This window comes from Parasteatoda tepidariorum, chromosome X1 (genome assembly GCF_043381705.1).
Source record: "Parasteatoda tepidariorum isolate YZ-2023 chromosome X1, CAS_Ptep_4.0, whole genome shotgun sequence".
Taxonomy (NCBI): Eukaryota; Metazoa; Arthropoda; class Arachnida; order Araneae; family Theridiidae; genus Parasteatoda; species Parasteatoda tepidariorum.
Genome location: NC_092214.1, coordinates 42,383,991 through 42,408,318, shown reverse-complemented (window position 1 = coordinate 42,408,318; position 24,328 = coordinate 42,383,991). Strand labels below are relative to the sequence as shown.

Here is a 24,328-nt window from a genome sequence, read left to right as displayed (position 1 = left end):
ACCTCTATTGGTTATTAAACAGTGCTGTTTTTTCAAAGAGAAAAAAAATTTCAACCATTGCAAACCAGTACAGCCATTAGTAAAGGTTTTTTTTCTTCATGAATTGGACACTTAAAAAGGCATTTTCTTTGGAATAAAATGTTTAAAGTTGAAAATAAAATACAAAATCTAAATTATAAGCAACAGAAAAGTGATTAGAAGTAAAAGCAGATTTTTAAGTTGATTTTAATGGATATAAATTTCATGCTAAGACTAGAAAAGACCAAATAAAATTTAAATGCGTACAAAAAGAATAAACGATTGAAAATCAGTAAATAAAGTCTAGAAGGTTAAATACTGAAAACAGACTCAAAACCATTAAAGTGAGGTTTCGAATTCAAATTCAACGCATTTATATTCAAGAAAAATACATTAAATGTACTAACGATTAATTCTTTCGCAGTTTCTTCTCAAGAAAAAAGTAAGAAAATATTTCCAAGTATTTTAGAGTTTACTAACGCTTTATTTTTACTTATTTTAAATGGAAACAGCTTATAAATGAAAATAAAGGATTTAAGGGGCACTGTTTCCCGTATTATACATAATGTGGCATTATGCTTTCTTTAGAAATTACTATTTTATTTTTAGTAGGGGAAAGTGGGGTTAGATCGGGAAGCAAAGACTTGAAGGCCTATTGTGCTGAACTATTTGACCTAGCAACTGTCAAATTTAATCAAGATGCTCATTGTTTAGAAGTGTATAATATATTATTCCTGAAAATTCATTGACGTCCTACTTTTTCTTATACAGGATTTTTTTCTAGAAAAAATAAAATCAATCAATCAGTCATATCTCACTCATGGCGTAAGATTGGGTACGCTTGTTAACTCTATAGGAAACTTTAAAATACCAAGATTTATGTGAAAAAGGAGCAGATATTTTTGTTTTGTCTGACAATATAAGAAAATTTTGCACGTCATTTGCATGCTATATAGTCAATTCCGTACTCAAGGAGGGGAGAGAGAATGACAATCGTCCTGAGATCTGAGGCTGCTGAGGGCCCAATAATATTCTTTGCATAAAATAAAGTGCTAATTAATTAGTTTTTTTAGAAGAAAATTGCAAATAATTTCTTTATACCAATATAAAACTACAATTTTGTAAAAAGGGTCATCAAAAAGTCTACAAAATAGGAAAATAAGTCTTGTGGTTTGAGGAAGGATCCCGTAATAAATTTCATCCTGTTGCCCGTAAATCCTTTGCTCAGCCTTGCATGATATCTTCTTCCTACTCTACACTGCAGCTTTCGTGGGCCCAGCATGCACACATCAATGCAAGGGAGCAAGACCGGGTAGTACTTGGCCTTACCCTGAGAGAACAGGTAATTGAAACGAAGCAGAACAGTGCTATTATTGGACTAAATCTTTATTGCTTGTTGAACCGTATAATAAGCTGGACTAAAAACGTATAATAAACGTCTAATGAGCTAGACTAAAATAATGTTTGTAAATGTAATGACCAATAAATAAAGTTAGCTAAAAAATGAACATTAGAGAGTTAACATAGTAAAGCAACTTACCTACACAGACGTCGTAAATTAACAACAACTCGCTAATAAAATAAGTTCTTTTTAACTATTAAAGTATAATTCGTTAGAGAGAAAACAGAACTAATTTTTTTCACCACCGAGCTATCCACTATCCCTACTTAAATATAATAAATCTAAAATATAATTTTATTTCAAGTTTATTTTAGTTAATTTCGTGAACGCATGTCAAAAAATTCTGGGTAATTTCATTTACTTTTCTAAAAAGGCTCTAGGGCAATACTGTAAGTTTCGTTTATGAATTCTTATTAAAAATTCGAAATGAGTAAAAATCAAAATTTGCACAGGTCATTAATTGCTTTTGAATTATTTTTCGTGAAAATATTTTTAAATTGTTTTATGTTTTTTTGTACTATACTCTACTTTCTTTCCATAATGGAACTCATTTTAGGAATTTTTTTCCAGAAAAGATTAGGATTAAAGTATTTCTCTTGTTTCGAATCTTTATTATTATATTAAATTTTTTTTCGCTTTACAAAATGTATAAATGCACAGTAAAATAGAATTATCTAAGCATCTTTGACACTCAAAGCAGCTTAAAAATGTAAGTATAATTAAGGTTGCTTATGCATAAAGTGGCGTACAAAAGTTTTCGCCCAGTAAATTGTTAATTTAATTTGATTACAGTAAAAAAATAAAATGAAAATTATTTGTCTTTCATTACAGTCTTATGTTTTCAATACATCGTAGTTTTTATAAGAATAATTTACAAACTTACATTTCTTTTTTAAGTTACTTATTAAGCTGCAAAAAAAAGAAGTTATGAAAATATACAGGTTGTAAGCTTTTGCGAACCACTGAATTACATATCGAGTTTTTTTTCTGTAAGAATAAATAATTTTAAAAACATAAATTAAACAAGGTAACATTTCTAAGAAAAAAAAGAAAACTGAGAAACCATACAATTAAAATGGGTTAATACAAGGAAATATATAAAGCAACTTATAGGAGCACGTGAAAAAAATGAATCAATACATAAAAAAAACTGAAACTTTGTAAATATATAAGGAAGCTAATTTATTTTATTTAAACATGCACTGACGTGCTGAAATCCAGTCCATTATATTGTTATTTTGATTTAAAAAGATTAACGCACCGAAAAACCTCACACGGGTGATAATCCTGTATTAAAACTTCATGTATTACTTTAAAATCTAAAACTTCATGTATTGCTTTAAAATGAGGAGGATAATTCCACCGTTAGTTCTGCTCAAGGAGCTGACAAATATATGTATTGAAATTTACGATTGTCCCGTACTTTAAGTGAAATTTTAAGAATGATATTTCGCAATAAGGAAGTTCGGGGAACTACAAGATAAAGATGTCCTCAGTAAGACATTCAATGTGCAGTCAAAGTGTAAAGTTTAAGAGCAGCTTAACAAAAAACAACTTTTCCACTGAAAATAATGCAGCAGATACCGTGAATAAGAAGGTCTCAGTCGCATACATTCAATATGTAGAAGTTAAAGTGCAATGAAACATAAAATAACTTTTGCACAAAAATATATCTTGTATTGAATACTCTTGAATTTCACTTTCATTTGTACGTTTGAATTTCACTTAATCTGATAAGTTATGTATTTCGAAAATAAATAAAATTTTAATGTTGAACTAAGAACTGTAGCCTATCTACCACTACAAAATTACAACTACAATTCACTAGTATGTAAGACATGTTAACTCGACTCTATGTCGGGGTACCTTTTCATAGATGAAGGTTGACATGGTCTGTAACTACTATCACCACATTGGTGACCTTCGGACGTGATGTGAACACGCCTACCTAAGCAGTAACGCCCACTTCGATATGAACACGCCTACCTAGACAGTAACGCCTACTTCGATGGAGGATCCACATTAAACACCTGCTACTTGTGACTGTGACATTATCCACCTCCTCGCACTGTTGCTACTCAGTCTCGTCTCGATCACGCACAACGTCGGCTTGCATACTTGTGATTACTCGACTGCTAACGGCAACAGAGGAGCGACTACGACCGTGAAGTTAATACACCTCTCGCATTCAGCACTAAAAAAATACGGTGATCTTAATGCAGCTCTCCCGGCTTCTCACAAAACAGCAATGAATCAACTAGTGGTATTCGTTCATCGAATTCTATCGCAGATATAATTCTAGTGCGGGAGTACTGTAGCCTATCTACCACTACAAAATTACAACTACAATTCACTAGTATGTAAGACATGTTAACTCGACTCTATGTCGGGGTACCTTTTCATAGATGACGGTTGACATGGTCAAAAGCTACTCTCCCCACAGAACTATTACATGCCCAGAAGAATCGGTTCAACCTAAAAACCATATTATTAGTATCCGTATACATTAAACGATGCAAAATTGCTCCAACTTTAATTAGGTGTTTAATTGAAACATGCTACCATTCAAGTTGAATTAAAATAGTTAGAACCCGGATTTAACAAGTACGGTAACAGATTCGGTCACATGGCTAAAAACTGCCTAAACTATGAAGTGTCTGCCTACTGTAGTACGGTGGGACACAAACGTGCAGCATGCAACAATATGAGCTCATTCATTAACTGCAGTGAAGCCAACTTGAGGTTCAAGCTTGGACTAAAAACGCACCATAGTACATTGCATCCTAGCAGCCCTTCTACCCAGTGGGTTAAGAAAAAGATTCAGTCAGGAATTCGTTACGAATTCGGGGATGGTTTCGGAATTATCAGCCTCTTGGGACACTCTTCAATCTGCTGCGCTATATCCTTTTATTGATTTTAATTATTTTTAGCTGTTTTGTAAATTTTATTTTAAGCCACGATTCTAAAGTCTTTTAGTCGGAGGGCTACTTCTGTTACTCGGGGTGTGGTGGCTCCTGTTCTGAGTGCAGTCCGGTTTCAGGCCGTCGTCTGCTGCCTGTTAGGCGTCTCCTCACTGTGTGTTCTGTATCCGGAGTCTCGCCCATTGTTGTCCTCCTTCGCCAATTTATATGACTTTTCGTCGGTCGTGTCTTAGGGCCCTGTGCCCGAGTGACCGAATTTCCTGTGTCTATATTTCCTGTGTTCCTGTGACCCAAATGAGCAACATGCAACAACAAGAGCTCGTGAATCCATTGTAGTGAAGCCAACAAGAAGTTCAAGCTTGGACTAAAAAACCAACCTAGTGCTTGACATTCCAGTTGCTCCTGTGCCCAGTGGGTTAAGAAAAAATCTAGGCCAGAACTCGATATTTATTCAAGAATGGTTTAGGAATTGTCAGCCTCTTGGGGCATGTCTTCAATCTGCTACCCTCCATCCATTTTAATTGTTTTTAAATATTTTGTAAACTTTAACAATAAAGATTTTGATTCGAAGTTTTTCCAGGACTGGGCTGCAGGACGGCCGAGTTTTTGATCATCGTCTGCTGTCTGGTTGACACCGCAGCCTTGTGTGTTCCTTGACCGGAGCTCCATGCGCATGGTTGACATGATTTGTATTGCCTTTTGTCAGGCGTGACTCGGGGCCTTGTGCTCGGGTTAGAGAATCGGACTTCGGTAAATAGGGACCGGGGTTTGATCCTCAACTCCGCCAAGACAAGAGTTCTCGCGATATACATGCTCGTAAAATCTGTGGAATCGAAAGTTAAGAGATCAGTCGCTAAGCATCACCATGGTTACAGTGATCAGGAGATAATTTCCTTCCCTTTCAGATTCATGTCGAAATTTAGAAATTGGCTTCACGAATAAATGGAGCCGCCATCTATCCGTGAGGCTCTTCTCTGAGCTAGGACGTACTTCCCGTAATACGGCGCTCTCTTGTCAAACGAAAGGCCTTCCTGTCTTGATTCGAAAAAGGCCCATGGCTGGCGAGTTTGGCTTGTCCAAGTGTCATTAAAAACAACAACATAGTTGTTTTTCTAATATTTATTAGGAAAACTCAGTCAGTTCTGTAATTATTGCACTTAACAACAAAACAATTATAATGATAATAAACTAAAATTATCAATTCTTAAAAAATCATCTTTTTCTAATACTGCAAAATATTAGATTTATATTTTAAACATTTTAAATAGTTTTATCTACACACGTTAAGTTGTAAAAATATCATATAATACATAGAAATATTTATAATGAACGAATCTTTCTTCTCATTTTGAAAGGTAAAATTTGAAATTAAATAATATATTACTCCGTTATCCAAAGGGAACAACTCATATTTTATATTATAAATTTATATTTAAGTATTTGAAGCCAGTCTTATAGCTTAAGCTTTAAAACAATTTCCTTTTTCACAAAATTTAATAAGCTTTTGAGTCTTTTTCAGTTTTAGAATGTAAATAATAAAAGACTGGAATGGAGTTGAGCTATTTGTTTATTTTCATAATAAAATAACTAAATCAACAGTGTTCTTCGAGATGAAATAAAATTTAATTAGCGTAAGCAATGTGTTTGTGGTGTTATCTAAATTTATTTAAATAATGCTATTTTAAAGACTTAAATTTGTTATAAATTTATTGATTTTATTTTAATTTATTATCTACAGAAATTAACTTGCTGCTTCCAGCAACTTGTAAGAGAATAATTATTTACTAGGAATGAACTCAATTATTTCAGCATTTATAAGATTTGAATATCTGACTGCGGCCAACACACCTAAATTGTATTCATTAATAATTTTACATGGCTGAACAAGTTTGATTAATTTAAATGGAAACTTAACACAAATTCAACAAGAATCTGCGTTATCTTAATAATTCAATCTTACTAGAACCTCTCCGGTCATACTACAAGGAAATAAATTCATTAATAAATAAATTTCAAATTTCACGCTGAAATTAATTTATCGATTTTAGATGCCTAAATTATTTGCTATTTTGCTCCATATACGAACTGTATATTTGATCAATAACATTCAATGTATTCGTAACTTTACCATAAATGAGTTTTATAAACATTTATATACAAAGAACATATTATTCATTTGTTTTCAAATAAGCTTTTTTGATCGTTATTTACGATATACAGGTTGCATACATTTAACATGTTAACTTAGGAAAATGACCTTAATGTAGGGTATGAAATGAATTTATCGATTTTAGATGCCTAAATTATTAGCTGTTTTGCTCCATAGATTAACTTCATTTTCGATCAATAAAATTTATTACATACATAATTTTTTTCATAAATGAGTTTTATAAACATTTTTATAGGAAGAGCATATTATTCATTTGTTTGCAAATAAGCTTTACTGATAGTTATTTACATTATACACGTTGCATAAATTTAGCAAACTAGCTTAAGAAAATGACTTCAATGTAGAGTATTAAATGCAGAGTATGGAATTAATATATCGATTTCAGATATCTAAATTAATTGCTCCATAAATGAACTATATATTTGATCAGTAATATTCATTGCATCCCTCATTTTCACATAAATGAGTTTTATAACTATTTATATGCAAAAAACATATTCATTTGTTTTCAATTAAGCTTTTTATCGCTATTTACAATATGTAGGTTGCATAAATTTAACAAACTAGCTTAAGAAATTACTTCAATGTAGAGTATTAAATTAAGGTTGAGTAAGTAAAATTTTAAATTTTAAATTTTGGGAGGCTGTATATGGATTTTAAATAATAATTAAAATATTTGTATTTATTGTTTTATTTTGAAAGTGTTCTGTTATGTGTTCAATATGCGTTACCAGAAAAGAAGTAAAACAATATTCTGCTTAAATTGATACTTTAGCGATAAAAATAAAAAATAACTTCTAAATGTGACAAATCACTCTTGAAGAAGGTAGGATCAAAATCAATTTTATTGCCAGATGAACTTTGAAGGTGAGTCTAATAATTACCTTTGTAGTTTCTTCCGGCAATCAGAAATGTTTTTAATACTATCTTTCTCAATAGTAATTAATCAGATTTTGATAAAATTTCTGCCCTCCCTTTAATATAAGATTTTAACTCCTAATGCTCGTACTGTTTTGACCAGGATTCTAATAATACATATTATGGATGGTTATATTGGTTTCTAACTCAAAAATTACTTTGATATCATGATGATGTAGATACGGTTTAAAACACAATGTTTATTAATTTGCAAAACTTTGCACTAGCTTATGTTAAGGTAAATTATAATATTATGTAGTTTGGGAAGTATTTTAATTTTTTTTGTAACAAAGGATTTAATTGTATTTTTTAATTGCCAACTTCCTACTTAAGCCACATAATAATTATATATTTTGACAGCTAACATAGAAAGACTTGCTTGTGAGAAAGTTTGACTGATTCTACTCAGTAGAGTTTGGTTGATGCCCTTTCAAATATGGAAAGTGAAAAACGGAATTTTTGGTAGATTTTTCCTTTTTTTTTTAAAAAAAAAATGCTGTCAAGCAAGAAAAAATTATCGATTCGTTTGAAAATAGTTTATTGGCAGTACGTCAGCGTCAAAATTGATATTCAAAATTTCGTTTAACATACACGATGATGCATCACGCCAGTTTAAGCTAATAAAGACGTAATAAAATCATTAATTGACCCTCGAATAACAAACAACTCTTTAGACTGCTAAGAGCTTTAGTAAAAGCTTATTAAAGTTTCTCTTTTTAGCGTTTTCCTCCACTGAATATCATAATAAATTAGTGATTTGTTCGTGCAGTATAACTGACAAGCCATATCTGACTACATGCATTTGGGTATTTGTATTTTGTATTTTGTAAAAGTTTAACTTATTAAAATGTAATATTGTGAATTCTAAAAATGCATAAGAAGCTGAAGAATTTAAATAAAAAGGCTGCATAGAAATTAAAATAAAACCTAAGTCAAACTCAAGATAGCGATAAAGCAGCTAATATTTATCTTTGAATACAATTTAAAATTTAAAGTAAATGCCTAATTAATAAAGTGAATAAAAAATTAGAAAAAATTCAAAGATTTATACCGAAGACAAAAAAAATATTTATATTTCAATGAACACTTTAAATTGCATTAAAAATGTCCCCGATGAAGTCCTGTTATGCATTCATATTTTGTTAATTTTTTTTTCTTCAGTATACATTTTTCAATTTTTTTCTGATTTTGTTATTCAAATTTTATAAATTTTTCATTAATTTTTTTAAAATTGCATTTAGCAAGTTAACTTACTGTCTAGTACTAAAAGGTATATTTCATAATCACCAATAAACAGACCATGCAAGTTCTCGTAAGTTAATGTCAGGAAACAATGCTTTCCTCAATATGCGTGTTATTTTGCTCAGTTCTTAAGAAACCAGCAGTATTCTTTGCAAAGAATAGGAAAAACTTCATTGCGTGACATCATTTGCCTTTTGTGTTACACTGAGAAAACAATGACTTGAAACAATGAAAACAACTCGACTGCAATGTTATCCGATGGTCCTCCAACTACTGTAGATAGTATACCTCAACACTGGAGTTACTGTGGTGCATGAGTGTTATATATGATTCCATGAGCAATAAACGAATGTGCCAAGATTTGAAATTAAAAATTCTGTTTCTGACAATACTTGAGAATACTGCCAAAAGTGATGAAAAATGTAATTTGCAAGAATTAGATACTGTATATAAATCACTTTCGTATCTCTTAAATTTTTGGGAGATAGGCTCATGTAAACGTACTTAGAGTTCTGTAGTATACAAACTCAAAGTATATTAAGCTTTAATTCCTAAAAAGGTTACAGACGATTAAACAATTTAGATACAGTATCTTATTTCGACCAATTATTGACATGACTTCTTTTGGCAGCATGCTTTTGATATATTCGATGAGGTATTACATACATTATGAAATGTTTTATTTTAACTTGAAGGAAAAGTTGAAAAAAATTCAAGAAACATAAAATGCAACAATTATTGGGACTTTTCTATTACTAATTTTTCCAAATTATTTAATATCAATACCATAGTTCTTAAAACTAATACAATCAAGGGAAATGCATGAGTGAGCATTATATTGCTACAACGCATTCAATAGTAGAATTTAAGCTGTAAGTCCTAGAGAATGGTTTCAAAAATTTAAATCGCGCAGCCATCATTGAGTCCTACTATTTTCTGGTCAGAGACCGCCTCTGTTAGCCTTTAATTTCCCTTGAGATAAACGATTCTTTCATCTTTCTGGTAAGCGGTAAACACGTATTTTCTTCTTTCATTATTTATAGTATAGACCATTCTTTCATTTAGGGAATTCCTTATCCTCGTAAATAACGTAATTCAATCAAACATATATTGGTTAGAATATTATGAGAAAATATGTGCCTTAACTTAATCGATGAAGTTAAGTATAGTGTATCATGCTCATTTAAGTTTAATGATTTAGTTTAATTAATTTATTTATTGGTATGAGGTAAATTGTGAAAGTAATTTGAGACTTTTCTACCATTTCTTCCGTTTATAAATATTTTTATGTTCACATAAGTCTACTAACTACTATAATATATTGCTACTATAATGCATACAGGGGGTGGACAAAATTATGGAAACACTTCTATACTATTACATTTTTTCATATTTCTCAAGAAATACTTAAAGAATCATTTTATAACTACACAACTGTTTAGATCATGCAATTTCTTATACTTTTCAATGAAGTTTAAAGTTTTCAGTGGTTTGAGTGACCGACAGTAAATTTCCAGCGGAAAATAGTTTTTTTGAACACCCTATGCCAAAAAATGAAGCAATAAATTAGTAACTTGTAACAATTACTTTGGTTACTATATGAAATAATTGTTCAAAATGTTGTAGGTGTTTCTAAGAAACGTCTATCAACTACTCTCTGTTTCCTTCTGTTGTCAAACAGGATTTGTTGTTTTGTACAACTGCATTTCTCGTCTATAATTCGATAGCATATTTTTTCGTAATTGAAAGTTTAATTTGCTAGTCCCAATGTGTATGCATTTTTGTTAAGAAATCAAAAATATATATTAAGGAAGGTTTTAACTCTTTTTCCCGCAGATAGGAAATCAATGACCTTTTTATATATGTTTTTATAACACGTGAAAAAAGGATCCTGGTATTTCTGTGAAGTTATTGCATTATATATGATTTATTGGGCAATAAAGGGTTGATTCAAAACAAGCATAAATTTAACAATTTAAAAATCATTAAAATAGGGTTTTTTTCCGAAATTAACATGTGATTAGAAATGGGAGCATAAATTCAAATTAGTATCAAATTTGTCAGCATCAAAGGATATATCAAATGCTTTTATTTTTCTTAATATATTTAAACAACTTTAACCTACTTCTAAATGGAAAAATCTTATTAATTATTAATGAGATATTCATAAGAAAACAATTAAGCAATCATAAATAATTTAATCTGAAAAAATTATGAATTATTTAAAATTTCAAGACCTTAATATCCTTTCAAATATTAAAAAATAAAATCATGAAACCTATTCCTCTAAAAAAATTCTTTTCAAATTCTATTGAAGAGATTTCAGAACCTCAGAGAAATTTGTTTCGATTCAATTCAAATTCACTACGAATATTTCCATTTTTCTTAATGAAATGGAAAAGAGAAAAAAAAATGAAACGTTCCTTTTTGGAATATTATCTCTCTTTTCTTTCCCCAGTGTAGAATTTTATATAAGAATATGAAATACAATTCTGAATACGAGCTTCATAGTCATTGTGATCTATCCCTTCACGTTCAGCATCAACACTGCATCTCCTTTCCGCATCATCTCTTTTTCTCATCTAAGTTTTTCGAAGTATTAACAGACGTTTTCTATTCTTTAACGTATATTATGGAATTCTAAACGAACGCAGGGGTGCGGTAAATTACATTCCGTAGCGATGAAAACCTATCATTTCATTTATTTTCGAAATGTCTCAGTCAGCTGTCTTTTTAAAGTTGTCGGTGGCTGGAAAATAGATATCTTTTTCTTGCCCACGCATTCTATTAACCTCTTCAAAATTCCCTGATTCCGTAAACAATAGCGAACTGTAATATCTTATATTTATCTTTTTTTTAAAAAAGAAATACTGACTTTAAGTTAATAGGTTTTTAAAATTTAGAAGTATCATATCTATCTGCTTGCTATTCTGGAAAAGAAAATTTCTAAACTTGTTTTGGCGTGTTTTTGACATGCAATAGGTATTTGAATCTTTCATACATCCACAGAGCGCTTGGAATTAGGATCATGGTTATAAAATAAAATATGTTTTGAAATTCGAAGATTATGTTTTTAATATTAAATAAGAGGGCTAGATGAAATAATAGATTGTGTCATTTCATAAGGCCGATACCATTATTTAAATAGGAACTTTATATTATCCAAAGTTAAAATTATGGAAATAGTTTTTTTCTTTGCTTCACTTTTGTTTAATGTAAATTTCATTAATTTATCACTAGATATAATCTATGTTAAATCTATATAAATTTTTTGAGCATAATAATATTTATAAAGACTTTAAATATTATGATGAAAATAAACATTTTCTCGATTTTCTTGTACTTTTTAAAACATAATTATCAAAAATAATTTTCACTATAACAAAAACTATGGAAAATCTTCGTTAGTAAGTCATCTTCCATATGAGTGAAAAGACGATTAAAAAAATTTATTATAAGTGCATAATTGATGATGACTTCTTTATTGAATGCTCCCATTTCGGGAGCTTTGGTCTGAAGTAGCAAGTTGTTTTATTACTTACTCACCTTACAGTTAAACCCTTTCAGGTTAGTTTTACTCTTCTAATGTCAAAGAGTTAATAGCAAATCTAACATATAAACTCCTCTTATCATCAAGTATAGACAAATATTTGTTTTAATAAGCTTATGAAATGAGATGGAGTGGAGAGATTATCTGAGAATTTAATCATATAAATCATAACATACATTTTATCATATACAGTAAAAATTCTGGATCAAATAACGGTAAAAAATACCCTTACTCAGGGTGCCGGTACTTCTTACCGAAAAATCCATTTTTACCCGAACATTTTACGGCGCAAAAAATCCGTTATACCGCAATTTTTACATTAATAACTACCTTAAATTTACTGAAATACTCTAATTAAATAAATAATACTGTATACGTCATTGTTTTTACGGTAAAATTGATTTTGCAGAAGATGCTCCGAAAGTGCCGGTACTTTATATCCAATTTGATCCGGAATTTTTTACAGTTTATGTGTTTATACGTTTATAATAAGAAGTATGGTTGACGATATTTTGAAAATCTTGACCATTTGTTTGTGACCTGATTTTCTCTTATTTCAAAATCCTTTTTACCGATTGATGATTGTTATGGGGCCTATATACGGGGTCGTGCTCAGGCATTGTGAACCATTTTTTCTTTGTTTGTGAAACATAAAAGGATGAAAAAGATGTAATCCATCCTATCAAATGGGAAACATGTCAAAACAAAATAATCATGTGAAATTTAGTGGATTAAACTATTTTATCGAAAATGGCTGTAAATGATTGATGTAAAATAAGTAAAATATACTATCTGGTCCATTCAGGTCAATATTAACTTAAGTGAAATCCGTTAAGACGTTACATTATAGAAAATTTAAAAGGAAAAATAATATGAAAACCAAAATGGCAACTTAATTTACTGAAAAGTTTTTTTTATTTTATGTTTTAGAACAAAATAAAAAAAAAACAAAAGGTTTTTCATGCCTTGGATGAAAAATCAAAGAAATTGAGAAGAAAGCGGATAAATAGGTTACCTATAGATAGATGCAAAAGCTCCCATACCGAAAACACATAATAAAGATAAAACCATATATTTTGCTCAAAATCTATTGTTCAGCTTCACCCCACTCTAAATAAACCTTGTAGTTTTAATAACTAAAGAAATGTTATCATAGCGAAGGTTATTGAACTTTAAGCCTCCTGAATGTCAATTCAACATCATTGAATAATTCCTATCAAGAAGTATGTTGTAACTTATTATTTACAGTACTTTATTATAAATTATTAGACGCACTATAAGATTCTATGTAAAATCTTAATTTTCAGGTAATACTAAACTGATTTATTGATTTCACGTGACTGAAACCGGTTTGCATTTGTTTACGTTCGTGTATCAATTGGTTAAATTAGATTATTTTCGTGTATCAATTAATAAATAATATAAATTCCACTATTTAATATATTTTATAAATATATAATGTTTATTATATCAGGTATTATATTAGTATATTATAATAATTAGACCAAATTATTAGATGCAGTGCGGTGTTTTAATAATTACATGTTTAACCTGATTTTGTATGAATTTTTTTATATTTGAACATACATGTAATGTGTTTTAATTTAGAAGATTTTTTGTATACTTTCAATGTGTACTTATTTTTAACATATTGCATTACAATGTTAACTAATTGATACACGAACATAAGCAAGTGTAAACCTGTTTCAGCCGTGCAAGAACTATAAACCTGTATAATATCATCTGATAATTAGGAATTTAAATAGAATCTTAAAGCGCATCTAATAATTTGTCCAGGGTCTGTGTATAAAATATAAAAAGATTATTAACTTAATATCAAAATTTATATATCTACCTAACATTTTTTACATCCTTATAATTTTGAAGATTTCTAAGTTCAGCTTTTATCGCAATAATCAGGAATAATTACTGGATTACACTCAAATTTTTGCATGAATTCAACCTCCCAATAGCAACCGATAAAAAATACTTTTAAATTGTTTTAATGAGCTGGAACATAAATTAATATTTTTTCTTCTTAAAAAAAATATCTGTCTGAAGTACTTATCCAGATAAATAATTCATTAAAAAATTTATGACCAAATAAAACTGGCGAAAAAAATTATTATCATACTGAATATGCATGATAGTGTGATTTTGCACTAAAAAGTTTTTCATAAGAAAATATTTGCTTTTAAAATTAGCCTCCGCATTTTCTTAGTTGAGTTATAGAGATAATTTCTTTCCCTTCCTTTCCTTTTTTCACTTTCACTCTAGTGTTTTCTTCTAAGACCTGTGAATAATTTCCGAAGAAATTTTAGTTAAATATGAAGACGGTCTTACTTTACGTTAATAGATGATTACTTTAAAAAAAGTTTATTTTTCATAATTAAAATAATGGTATGCGTAATAACATCGCCATTATTCCAGAAACGTTAAGCTAGGATATATAGAAGTAAAGTTGGTTGTTTCTAATTTTTTCAGGGATATAATTAATAAATAGCTATTTTTTTTCTTTTAAATTGCTTGTAATGGATTCTATTTTTTTTCCGCTTCAATTCTTTTTTGTTTGCCTTTTATTTTTTTGTAAAATTAATATTCAACAATTATGCAGTTACGAGTTGTTTGTTTCTTTTGCTGACAAAATCATATCACATGCCAACCGGTCTGTGTAGGGGGCAGGGAACTGAATCCCGGGTAAGACATGGATGTTTCTTTCTCCCTCTGTGTGTTCTATGTCCTTTCTCCTTTGTGTGTGGATGTGAGCCGCCCTATAAACGCGTTGTGCTTGTGTGAATGGCGGGGCAGAAGTTGAATTCCTGGCCATAGATGGCGCCGATGAAAAACACGTACAATCCAACCCCCACTGCCTAAACAGGCATACGACAAAAAAAATGATATCCCATCCATAATTATTAAATAATTCCAAGAAAAATATGCGGTAAGATATTACCTGATTAAAAACTTCACTCGCTTCAAAAATATATAAATAGGAAATAATAGTCGACATGTTTCAAGGGTCAATAATATTTAAAGGGTAAAGTTGTTAACGAAAAATGGAAAAATAAAGGTGAGAAACAAAACCAGTAAAACTATAGTAGCCGAGTGTGAGAAACCATAGCTGTCGAGAGGGAAAAATTAGATTAAAATGCATTTCCAAGCAGTTTAGAGAGATGGTGAGGAACTAATGTTATTAACAAAGGAATCGGCATTAATATGAATGTATTCTCGGAGATGGGCTTTAATATTTTAGCGCTTGAAATATGTCATGCTTGAGACATGCCATCACAATTTCAATCTTTTGCAGAGGGGATCACTTGCAGTTGAACAGTTTTAACGAGGATCGATACCGCACAACCTGAGTCCCTACGCAGGCTTATCAAAGTGTTCACCCACCAGCTGACTAACCGCATCCAATGATGCTTTACTATATATATATTTGAGCAAAGTTCAACCGGTTTGGAACTCTTAATCGTGGTTCCATAAAAAGTTCAGAGTACGGCGTTTAGAAAAACAATCCCGTGCCTTTTTGTATGATACCTAGCTAGGAACTTTAGTTTCCAGACTACAAGAGTTATCTCATTCTAGAGGTGCAAAACATTATGAAACGTTTACCAAAAGAAAATAACCTTGATCATCAGAGGCCCAGCACAGTTATCTCATTGTTGCACATACAAATATGTAGGCTTCTATGCTCAATAAAAAAGAAGGTTTCTAAGTCCTTGTTAAGTTGAAAAATAGATGGCACAATTTAGAGAAGAACTGCATTAATATGCTTCTAGGGATACGTTGGGATTCGAACTCCTCCATAACTCAATGCTTCATAACGCTTGGCGATACCCCGACATAGTTGTTTGTTATTCATATTTTAAAAACTTGACTCACAAAATACAATATAATCTAAAAGAGGGCCCGAGAAAAAAAGCATGCTAGATTGATTTCGGCAGAGAATGCTACAGGTTCATGATACTAAGTTACGTATTTTTCAGCGCCGAAAAGCAAATAGCATATAAATACTTGATTAGAATAGAGGGTCTTGGTAGCCTAGTGGTTAGAGAGTCAGACTCCAGTCCGGAGGGGCAGGTGTTCGATCCTCGACTCTGCTAAGCCTAATCGAGACTTAACTGAGAACCGATACACGTGCTCGTACAATCAGTGAAAAAAAGTCTTGCGGTCGGTCGGTGATCAGTACCATGGGTACAGCGATGAATTGTGATGGCATGTCTGCGGATCATCCTCAGGGATGTTTCCCTGATCTTCGTCAATAGCCCATTGTGCAGCTCTAGTGCAACACAAATAAAAAGTACCTACCTCTCTACCTTGATTAAAGTAGAATAATAAACCATTGCCTGCCTTGCACAATGCTCTTGCCGTTCTGGCGAACGCTTTTCAGCTGTATAGGTAGAGGGTTCGAATCTTGCCGTAACCCTAGAAGTATTTTTGTGATGTCATCCTGTGTGCTGTCTCAGCTTCAACTTGACAAGTGATTACAATCAAAGCTTTGTAATGAGCTGATAAGCCTGTATGTGTAACTCATATTGTATTTTTAACTCATAATGCATTCTAAACTCATAATGTAGTATGTGCAACTCATAATGTATGTGTAATAGTAAAAAGGACAATCTAATCTAAATAAGTCCCACTGTGAATTTGTCCCGCAGTGGACTGATCGTTAAGACACGGTTCTCAGCAGATCACCGAAGTCAAGCATCACTTAATGCGCTCAGTGTGCGGATAGGTGACCACTTAGATCAGTCTGCGTAGGGATTGAGGGTGTGCGGTATTGGTCCTCGTTAAACTGTTCTAGCGTAAAGTGCTCGACTTCGCGTGCTGGTCGTCGGGCTACCGAAGCGAGGGTGCCATCCCCTCTGCGGAGGATCAAAATTGTGATGGCACGTCGTTGGATCATCCTTAGGGATGTTTCCCAGACCGTCGCCAATAGCCCATTGTACAGCCTTGTGTGACGTGAATTAGTTACAATAACAACCCGCTGTGAATTGATCGCAAGACATGGTTCCTAGTAGATACCGATGTCAAGCATCACTGATTGCGGTCAGTAAGGAATGGGTGATCACTTTGATCAGCCTGTGCAAGGACTGAGGGTGCGCGATATCAGTTCTCGTTAAACTGTACTACTGTGAAGTGCTCGACACACAGGTGGTCGGGTTACTAACGTGGGGAAGCCATCCTCATTGTAGATGATTAAAATTGTGATGGCATATCTTCGGATCATCCTCAGGGATATTTTCCAACCCTTGCCAACAGCTCATTCTGCAGCTCTAGTGCGACGTAAATTAAGTACTACTACTACAATTCAGAGATACTTTGTTTTTAATATTGTACCACAAATTGGAAATACAGAGCTCTAAGCGAAAGCAAAGAGCTCGTCGCACCCTACAAATAATAAACAAATAATAAAAATACCTTGATATGGGAGTTCCCTGTTGGATTCCATTTTAGCATGTTGCATTTGAAGAAGAGCCTCAGAGCTCAAATAAATCTTCATAGGCTAAATTAAGCCTTACCTATTGAAACGCAGTGCTATAAGCGAAAGCAGAGAGCACGCCGCACTTCACTATACTCAATACTCAACCTTGATATGTCGGAAGACGATTGCTTGAGTTTGACGATAGTGAACTGTGATAGTGAAAAAATCTTTCGAAGTTTAAATAATGTGAATCGACATAGACAAATTGTTATAAAGTAGTTTCATTATATTACTAGTAACGGATACTTCACCTCGGTTACTGATAAGAACTTTGCAATTTTTTTTCCCGAGTTGGGAGTTTTCGCTCGTCGGGAAAGGAACCGCCCCCTTTACCGACAGACACTTCTGTTTCTTCCCAGGAAAACTGTAAGTTACAATTTCCTGTATTATTTGGAAATGTAAATTATGGATCAGAATGAATTAATGGATGAAACTGTTGCAGAATATAGCAGTCGTCCTGTGAAAACTAATACCAACATTCTCTTAGAATATGACGATACGATCCAGGACAAACTGACGTACACAACGGACAATGGTCTAAATTCGCACGCATTATTTTTCTCGCCAACAGGAGTTAACTCGTTTCTAGTTCTAGATCACGTTCTAGATCAAGTTCTAGATCACGTTACTAAAACCGAATTTTCCTTCGTGGTCGGCACTGAGTCATCCACACTGAACATACCCACATACTTCGAAGCAGAATCTCGTCCTGAATCTTCAGATACTCAAGTGCAGGGTCCAGTTACACCAGTTAGAGGCATAACTTCAAGATCACAAAATAGAGGACAAACTCAAAAGGTCTCGCAAGTTCAAACAAAATCATCGACCAATAAAACAACAAGTTAATATCTACTTCTTTACTGAAATTGACAATACAACTTTCTAGCTACCTTATGTACATTCTTCAACATACTAATTAACATCACTTCCTGGAATTGCCGAAGTATCAAAAACAAACTTCAATGGCTTAAAGTTAAAACTTTCTCTCAATCACATATAATAGCTCTTCAGGAAACGTTTCTAAGTCCAGCTGACTCATTTTATGTTCCGTCCAAAACAATCTTCAGTCAGGACCGAACTAGAGGTCGAGGTGGCGGACTTATCATCGCAGTTGACCGTGACATTTCATCGAAAATCATTCCAACACCAAATCTACAAGCATCAGATAATGAAATCTTAGCGGTGCAGATCACTATGACGGATTTTTCATTTTTACTAGAGAATATTTATTCCCCTAAAGGTCAATTTTCAAAAGACTGGCTGCTATCCTTAAGACGAACGTTAACGAACTCATTTATTTTAATAGGGGATTTTAACGCACACCATGGTGCGGTAGGAGCTCAGACAGCATCAAGAGACGCGGATAGGCTCATCGAGTGGATCCTAGATGCACAATTCTCTCTACTAAACACGAAGGTCTCCACATGCTTCAAACCAGCGTGCCAACCCTCCCTTCTAGACCTCACAATCACATCAGCTGACTTAGTTCCCAAAATGAATTACGTAGTGTCCCCAGACACATTTGATAGCGATTATGCCCCTGTGAGCATGTCCCTTAATATCCCGAACAACAACCCTTCTTCGAACAGACAAACTCGAGTGCACTGAAAGAACCTAACCCGTGACCTGGAAGAAACTATTCTAGCCGAAAATACTCTCTCAACTCAAAAGTTTCAAACTATTTTCCAGCAAAAAATAAAGAAACACACCTCTTTCAGACCAGCGATTAATCCACTCTTCCCACCCTTCTGGAACAGTCTGTGCTCCTATTTATTAGGTAAGAAACGTAAATATCTAAGAATCGCGCGTAGATCCCTCAACCCAGATATGCGGAAAACATACAAAAAAACAGCTGCTGAGCTACGGAAAACAATACACTCAGCCCGAAGACAATATTGGAATGATGTTTGCGTCAACGCATGCCAAACTAAATCCATTGGAAAAATACTCCGCTCAATTACTAACCGCCCAGAGAACCAAAATATTTCGTCGAACCTAATCATTGTTAACAACATAGAACTTCACAGCCCCTTATCTCAAGCAAATGCATTTGCAGCTTTCTATTCCAAACCTCCAAACAAGAACCAGCTCCCTCTGGATTTCAGCGGAGTTGACCAAGAATACAACAAACCATTCCCTTTACAAGAACTTAACGACGCCTTCACAGCTTCAAAATGCAAGTCCCCTGGGCCAGATGGCATTCCTCTAAAAATTCTTCGCTCCCTTTCGGATGCAGCTGTTCAGAAGCTACTAGATGAGTTAAACTATATCTGGGTCTCAAGACAGATCCCAGAATCCTGGAAATTAGCCCACATCATCCCTATCCATAAGAAAGGGAAACCACCTGATCTAGTATCATCATATAGAACCATTTCGCTTACATCCACCTTGAGCAAATCCCTTGAACGCATGCTCTTAAAGAGACTCGTTGATTTTTCACTCAAAACTGGAATTTTCCATCCCTATCACTGTGGATTCCTGCCATTTAAAGGTGTAGACTCGGTCCTCACCATTCTTCATCATGAAGTTCTCCTAGCTCGGTTCGAAAAGAAATACGTAATATGCTGCTCCCTTGACATTCACGCTGCGTATGATAGTATAAACTAGGAATCTTTAATCCTCAAACTCTTAATGTCCGGAATTACCGGTCGAGCCGCCAAATTTATCCACAACTTTGTCAACCATAGAAAAATAGCCGTGCGATGGAGGAAAGCGCTTTCAGCCAACTTCCCTATGAACAGAGGCGTTCCACAAGGATCAGTTCTTTCCCCGTTCCTCTTCATGATATATATGTCAGACCTGCATCCCATCCTCCCAGGGGACATATCTTGCCTTATTTTTGGAGACGATATCTACCATATGGCAATCGCTGAAACCACTTACGAAGTAAGACATAAGATGCAATTCTCACTCCACCTTATTCAGAAATCGTGCAAGGACTGGAGCGTTGAAATTGTTCCGGAAAAAAGCGCCGTCATCAATTTTTCTAGAAGACGCTCAGGTGATAACTTCAGTCTCAACATCTTCAATAAACCCATTCCCTGGGTTCAAAATCTCTGAATTCTCGGGCTTCACTTCTCCAGCAACCTGAGCTTCCACCACCACTTCAGACAATTAAAACAAAAAATCTTAAAGAAACTCTCCGCTCTTCACTGTATTTCCACCCCCCGTTGGGGAGCTCAGTCAGATCATCTTCTTCAAATTGTAAACTCATGCATCAGAAATGTTTTAGACTTCGGTTCTAACATCTTTACCTTCTCAAGTGTAACAGGTTTACGAACCCTAGAAATCCTATACAACGCGGCTCTTAGAGTAGCAACAGGTCAGCCTCGATGGACACCCATTCCATTACTTCTCAAAGAAGCGGGAGTGAGTAAATTAGCTTCACGTCACAAATGGCTAGCACCTACATTCTACTTCCGCCACACCTCCCTCCAGTCATATTCTCCAGTTTTCCATCACCTTAATCTCCCATTATCCAACCTTCCACAAGGTAAATTGGATCCTCTTATACCATATATGCATAAATGGATGAATAGCAAGAACCTTTCCCAAAATAACATTATTAAATACCATACCCATATTCAAATTCCCCCAAACGTCTTCATTAATTTAGACAATTTTTCATTCCAAGAATTTAGCCCAACCTCAGATAAGAGCCTTATTTGAAGAGTTTCGCTATCAAAATCTTACCAACAGCATTGTTCTGGCAACAGAAGGATCAAAACAATCGGGCAAGACCAGCGTGGGAATATATTCCTCTAAAGGTTATACGGTCTCTGGCCGAATTCCTTCACAAACATCAGTCCTTACCGCAGAAGGATTGGCGATCTTCCTCGCCCTGAAGCATTGTGTTACCAGCTGCGAACATTATACCTTACTGACGGACTCAATACTTCAGTCTCTCTCCAAAGGCACTAGATAATCTCCAAGAATCACACTCCTTCTCCTAGACCAAGACCAAATAGCCAAATCAAGTCAAATTGTGAATTCTCTCTCATTTATTTGGGCCCCATCCCTTACTGGTATTATAGAAAACGAACAAGCTGACCAACTCTCAAAACAGGCACTAAATCAAGATTTTATTTCGCACCTTTCATCACCCCAAGATCTTAGTCAAGTGTTTTTGAAAGAAGAGTTCAATAAAGAACACAGAGAATGGAAAGAGTGCAAATACTTCCATTTCTTTCCGCACCTTGACGAATCTCAAGATTACCGCTCACTTATCAAGTCCCGAAAATTAGATGTACTAATAGCCAGACTCAGGACTAAATCTCTTCCAACTAATGCGATTCTATATAAGTGAAAGTTAGAAGAAAGTCCTAAGTGACCCAACTGCGGACATATAGACACGAACGAACATTATCTCCTGGAGTGCTCCTTTTATCAAAATGCTCGTAAAGACCTCTATCAAACCTTATCCCTGCAGAGCCCAGCTTTCACTGATCTGGTTAACTTGTCTCTCAACCCCCGGACCAAAATCCAATCCATCTTAAAATTCTTCCAAGCTACTAACCGATTCTAGCAGTTCGCTCCAACCTTGTGCTATCTACTCAGCCCCAACCTTAAACCTTACCTATTGAGATACAGAGCTATAAGCGAAAGCAGAGAGCTCGTAGCACTTGACAATACTCAATCAAAAATCAGTAGAATTGTGGATTTGATTTCTCGGAGTCGTCAGTGTCGGACGTTTTCTCGTCAGCGAAAAATTTTGTTTGAAATTCTTAGTGCCAACATCTGTTTTCATCCATCTCGGGTGAGCAGATTAAACATTACCCATTGGATTAAAATACAATCTTGTACTTTGGAATACCGAAACTTGGATTATTTATATCAGCAAATTGATTTTCTTATTTTGTGTACCGCCCACTAATGCGGGCCGAAGTAACTGTTGGCGACAACAAGGTAAGCGAATTTCATGTTTTCTCAAGTATAATTATTTCCCCTTCTTTCCTCAACATGAGGGAGGAAGAGATGGATTTGTCTACAAACCTACACTACTCTCGAAAGATTAAAGTGTCCTCTGAAACAAATTTGGAATTTAATGATACGGTCACTGAACAACTCGAATATGCTACTGCCGGTGGAGTGTCTACTTACGCAATAATGTTTACCCCAATGGGACAGAATTCTTTCCCGAAGAAACCTATCATACTGAAAGAGGACCTGACTAAAGCTGTCACAGAACCTAGAAACATAATATCTTGTATGCACACTAGAAATGGTAAACTTCTTATTAAAACAGCAAATTTGAACACGGCAATCGAAATCTCTAAGCTAACCAAAATTATGGAAGTCCAAACCCAATCTAGCATCTTAACAGAAAATATCACCTCAAAATTCCTACTACAAGAAATCCCCCTTGACCATGCACTCACCGAACTAGCAGCCGAATTATCATATAATGACATAACCGTGCATAGCATTCGCAGATTTACAAGAAGAGGCTCTTCAACACTATCTGAGACATGCCTTATCACAATCTACGGCATTTCAATACCAACGGAAGTAAAATTTTGGTACAACCTCGTAAAGCCAACCCCTTTCTACGACCGACCTAGACAGTGCACCAAATGCTTTAAGTTCAACCATGCAACAAAAAACTGCTCCGCCAAACATCAAAGCTGCTCTTACTGCAGTGGGACACATGCCTTCTCAGAATGCGCCAGCACTGAACCAACCTGTATTAACTGTGCAGGGAATCACCCTGTGGATTTCCCGACATGCCCATCTCGGTTGGAAGAAGCAAAATTCTTAGAGTTCAAAAGCAAAAACCACCTATCATTCTCAGAAGCTAGACGCCAGTTCAAGCCCATACAACACACCTCTACCTACGCGTCTATATCAAAATCCGAGCAAGTAACGACAGTGGAAAATATAAAGTCCATAGTCAAGAGCGTAGTGTCAGAAGTAGTTACTACATTCGATTCCAAATTGCAAGCACTCTCCCAACGGCAGGACGTTCTATTTGAAAAGCTATTTACAGTCATTGATAAATTAACTTCCCGATTAGACAATTCAATCGAACCTCACTCCTCCAGAAAGAAATTCCGCTCTCTAGAGCAAAACAACCAAGCCTCTCTTCTGACGTCTCTCGAACCAGTTCCCATTCCTCCAGCTAAACCTACAAAAGATCAAGTATCCCAAAACAGGGAATCTTCTCTCATCCCCACTTTGGAGCAATCGCAACAAAGCATTTCAAGCCCGGCCTCATCCCAAACCTCCACAGATACCACAACTAAGAGCTCTCTCAAAAATACACCACAAGCCAGATCAAATACTTCCATCAGTGACACAGTGAAGTTGGACAAACGACACACTAGAAATCTTAAGCGATAATAATCTCCCAAATTTTTCTCTGCCGTTTATAATTCAAATGATACAAGTGTCTTTTTGTTATCTCTCTGCCTTTTTACTCTCCATTAATTTCATGTTCCAGATAGTTTCTTGGAACGCCAGAAGCCTTGCAAATAAACGGCAATGGTTACGAACATCTTATTTTAATCACGCAAAATGTTTATGCATCCAAGAGACCTTTTTAAAGCACTCAGATGCATTCAACTTACCACCATTCTCTATTTATCGCCATGATCGTAATGGACAACGAGGCGGTGGTCTC

At 34.1% G+C, this 24,328-nt stretch overlaps 1 protein-coding gene across 1 annotated transcript; it reads left to right on the top strand.

Moving 5' to 3' along the window:
• The first annotated feature begins 22,668 nt into the window (after window positions 1-22,668).
• Window positions 22,669-24,048, top strand: LOC139426980 (uncharacterized). Its single transcript, XM_071187252.1, has one exon. The coding sequence runs from the start codon at window positions 22,669-22,671 to the stop codon at window positions 24,046-24,048; it is 1,380 nt and encodes a 459-aa protein (XP_071043353.1).
• The last annotated feature ends 280 nt before the right edge of the window (window positions 24,049-24,328 follow it).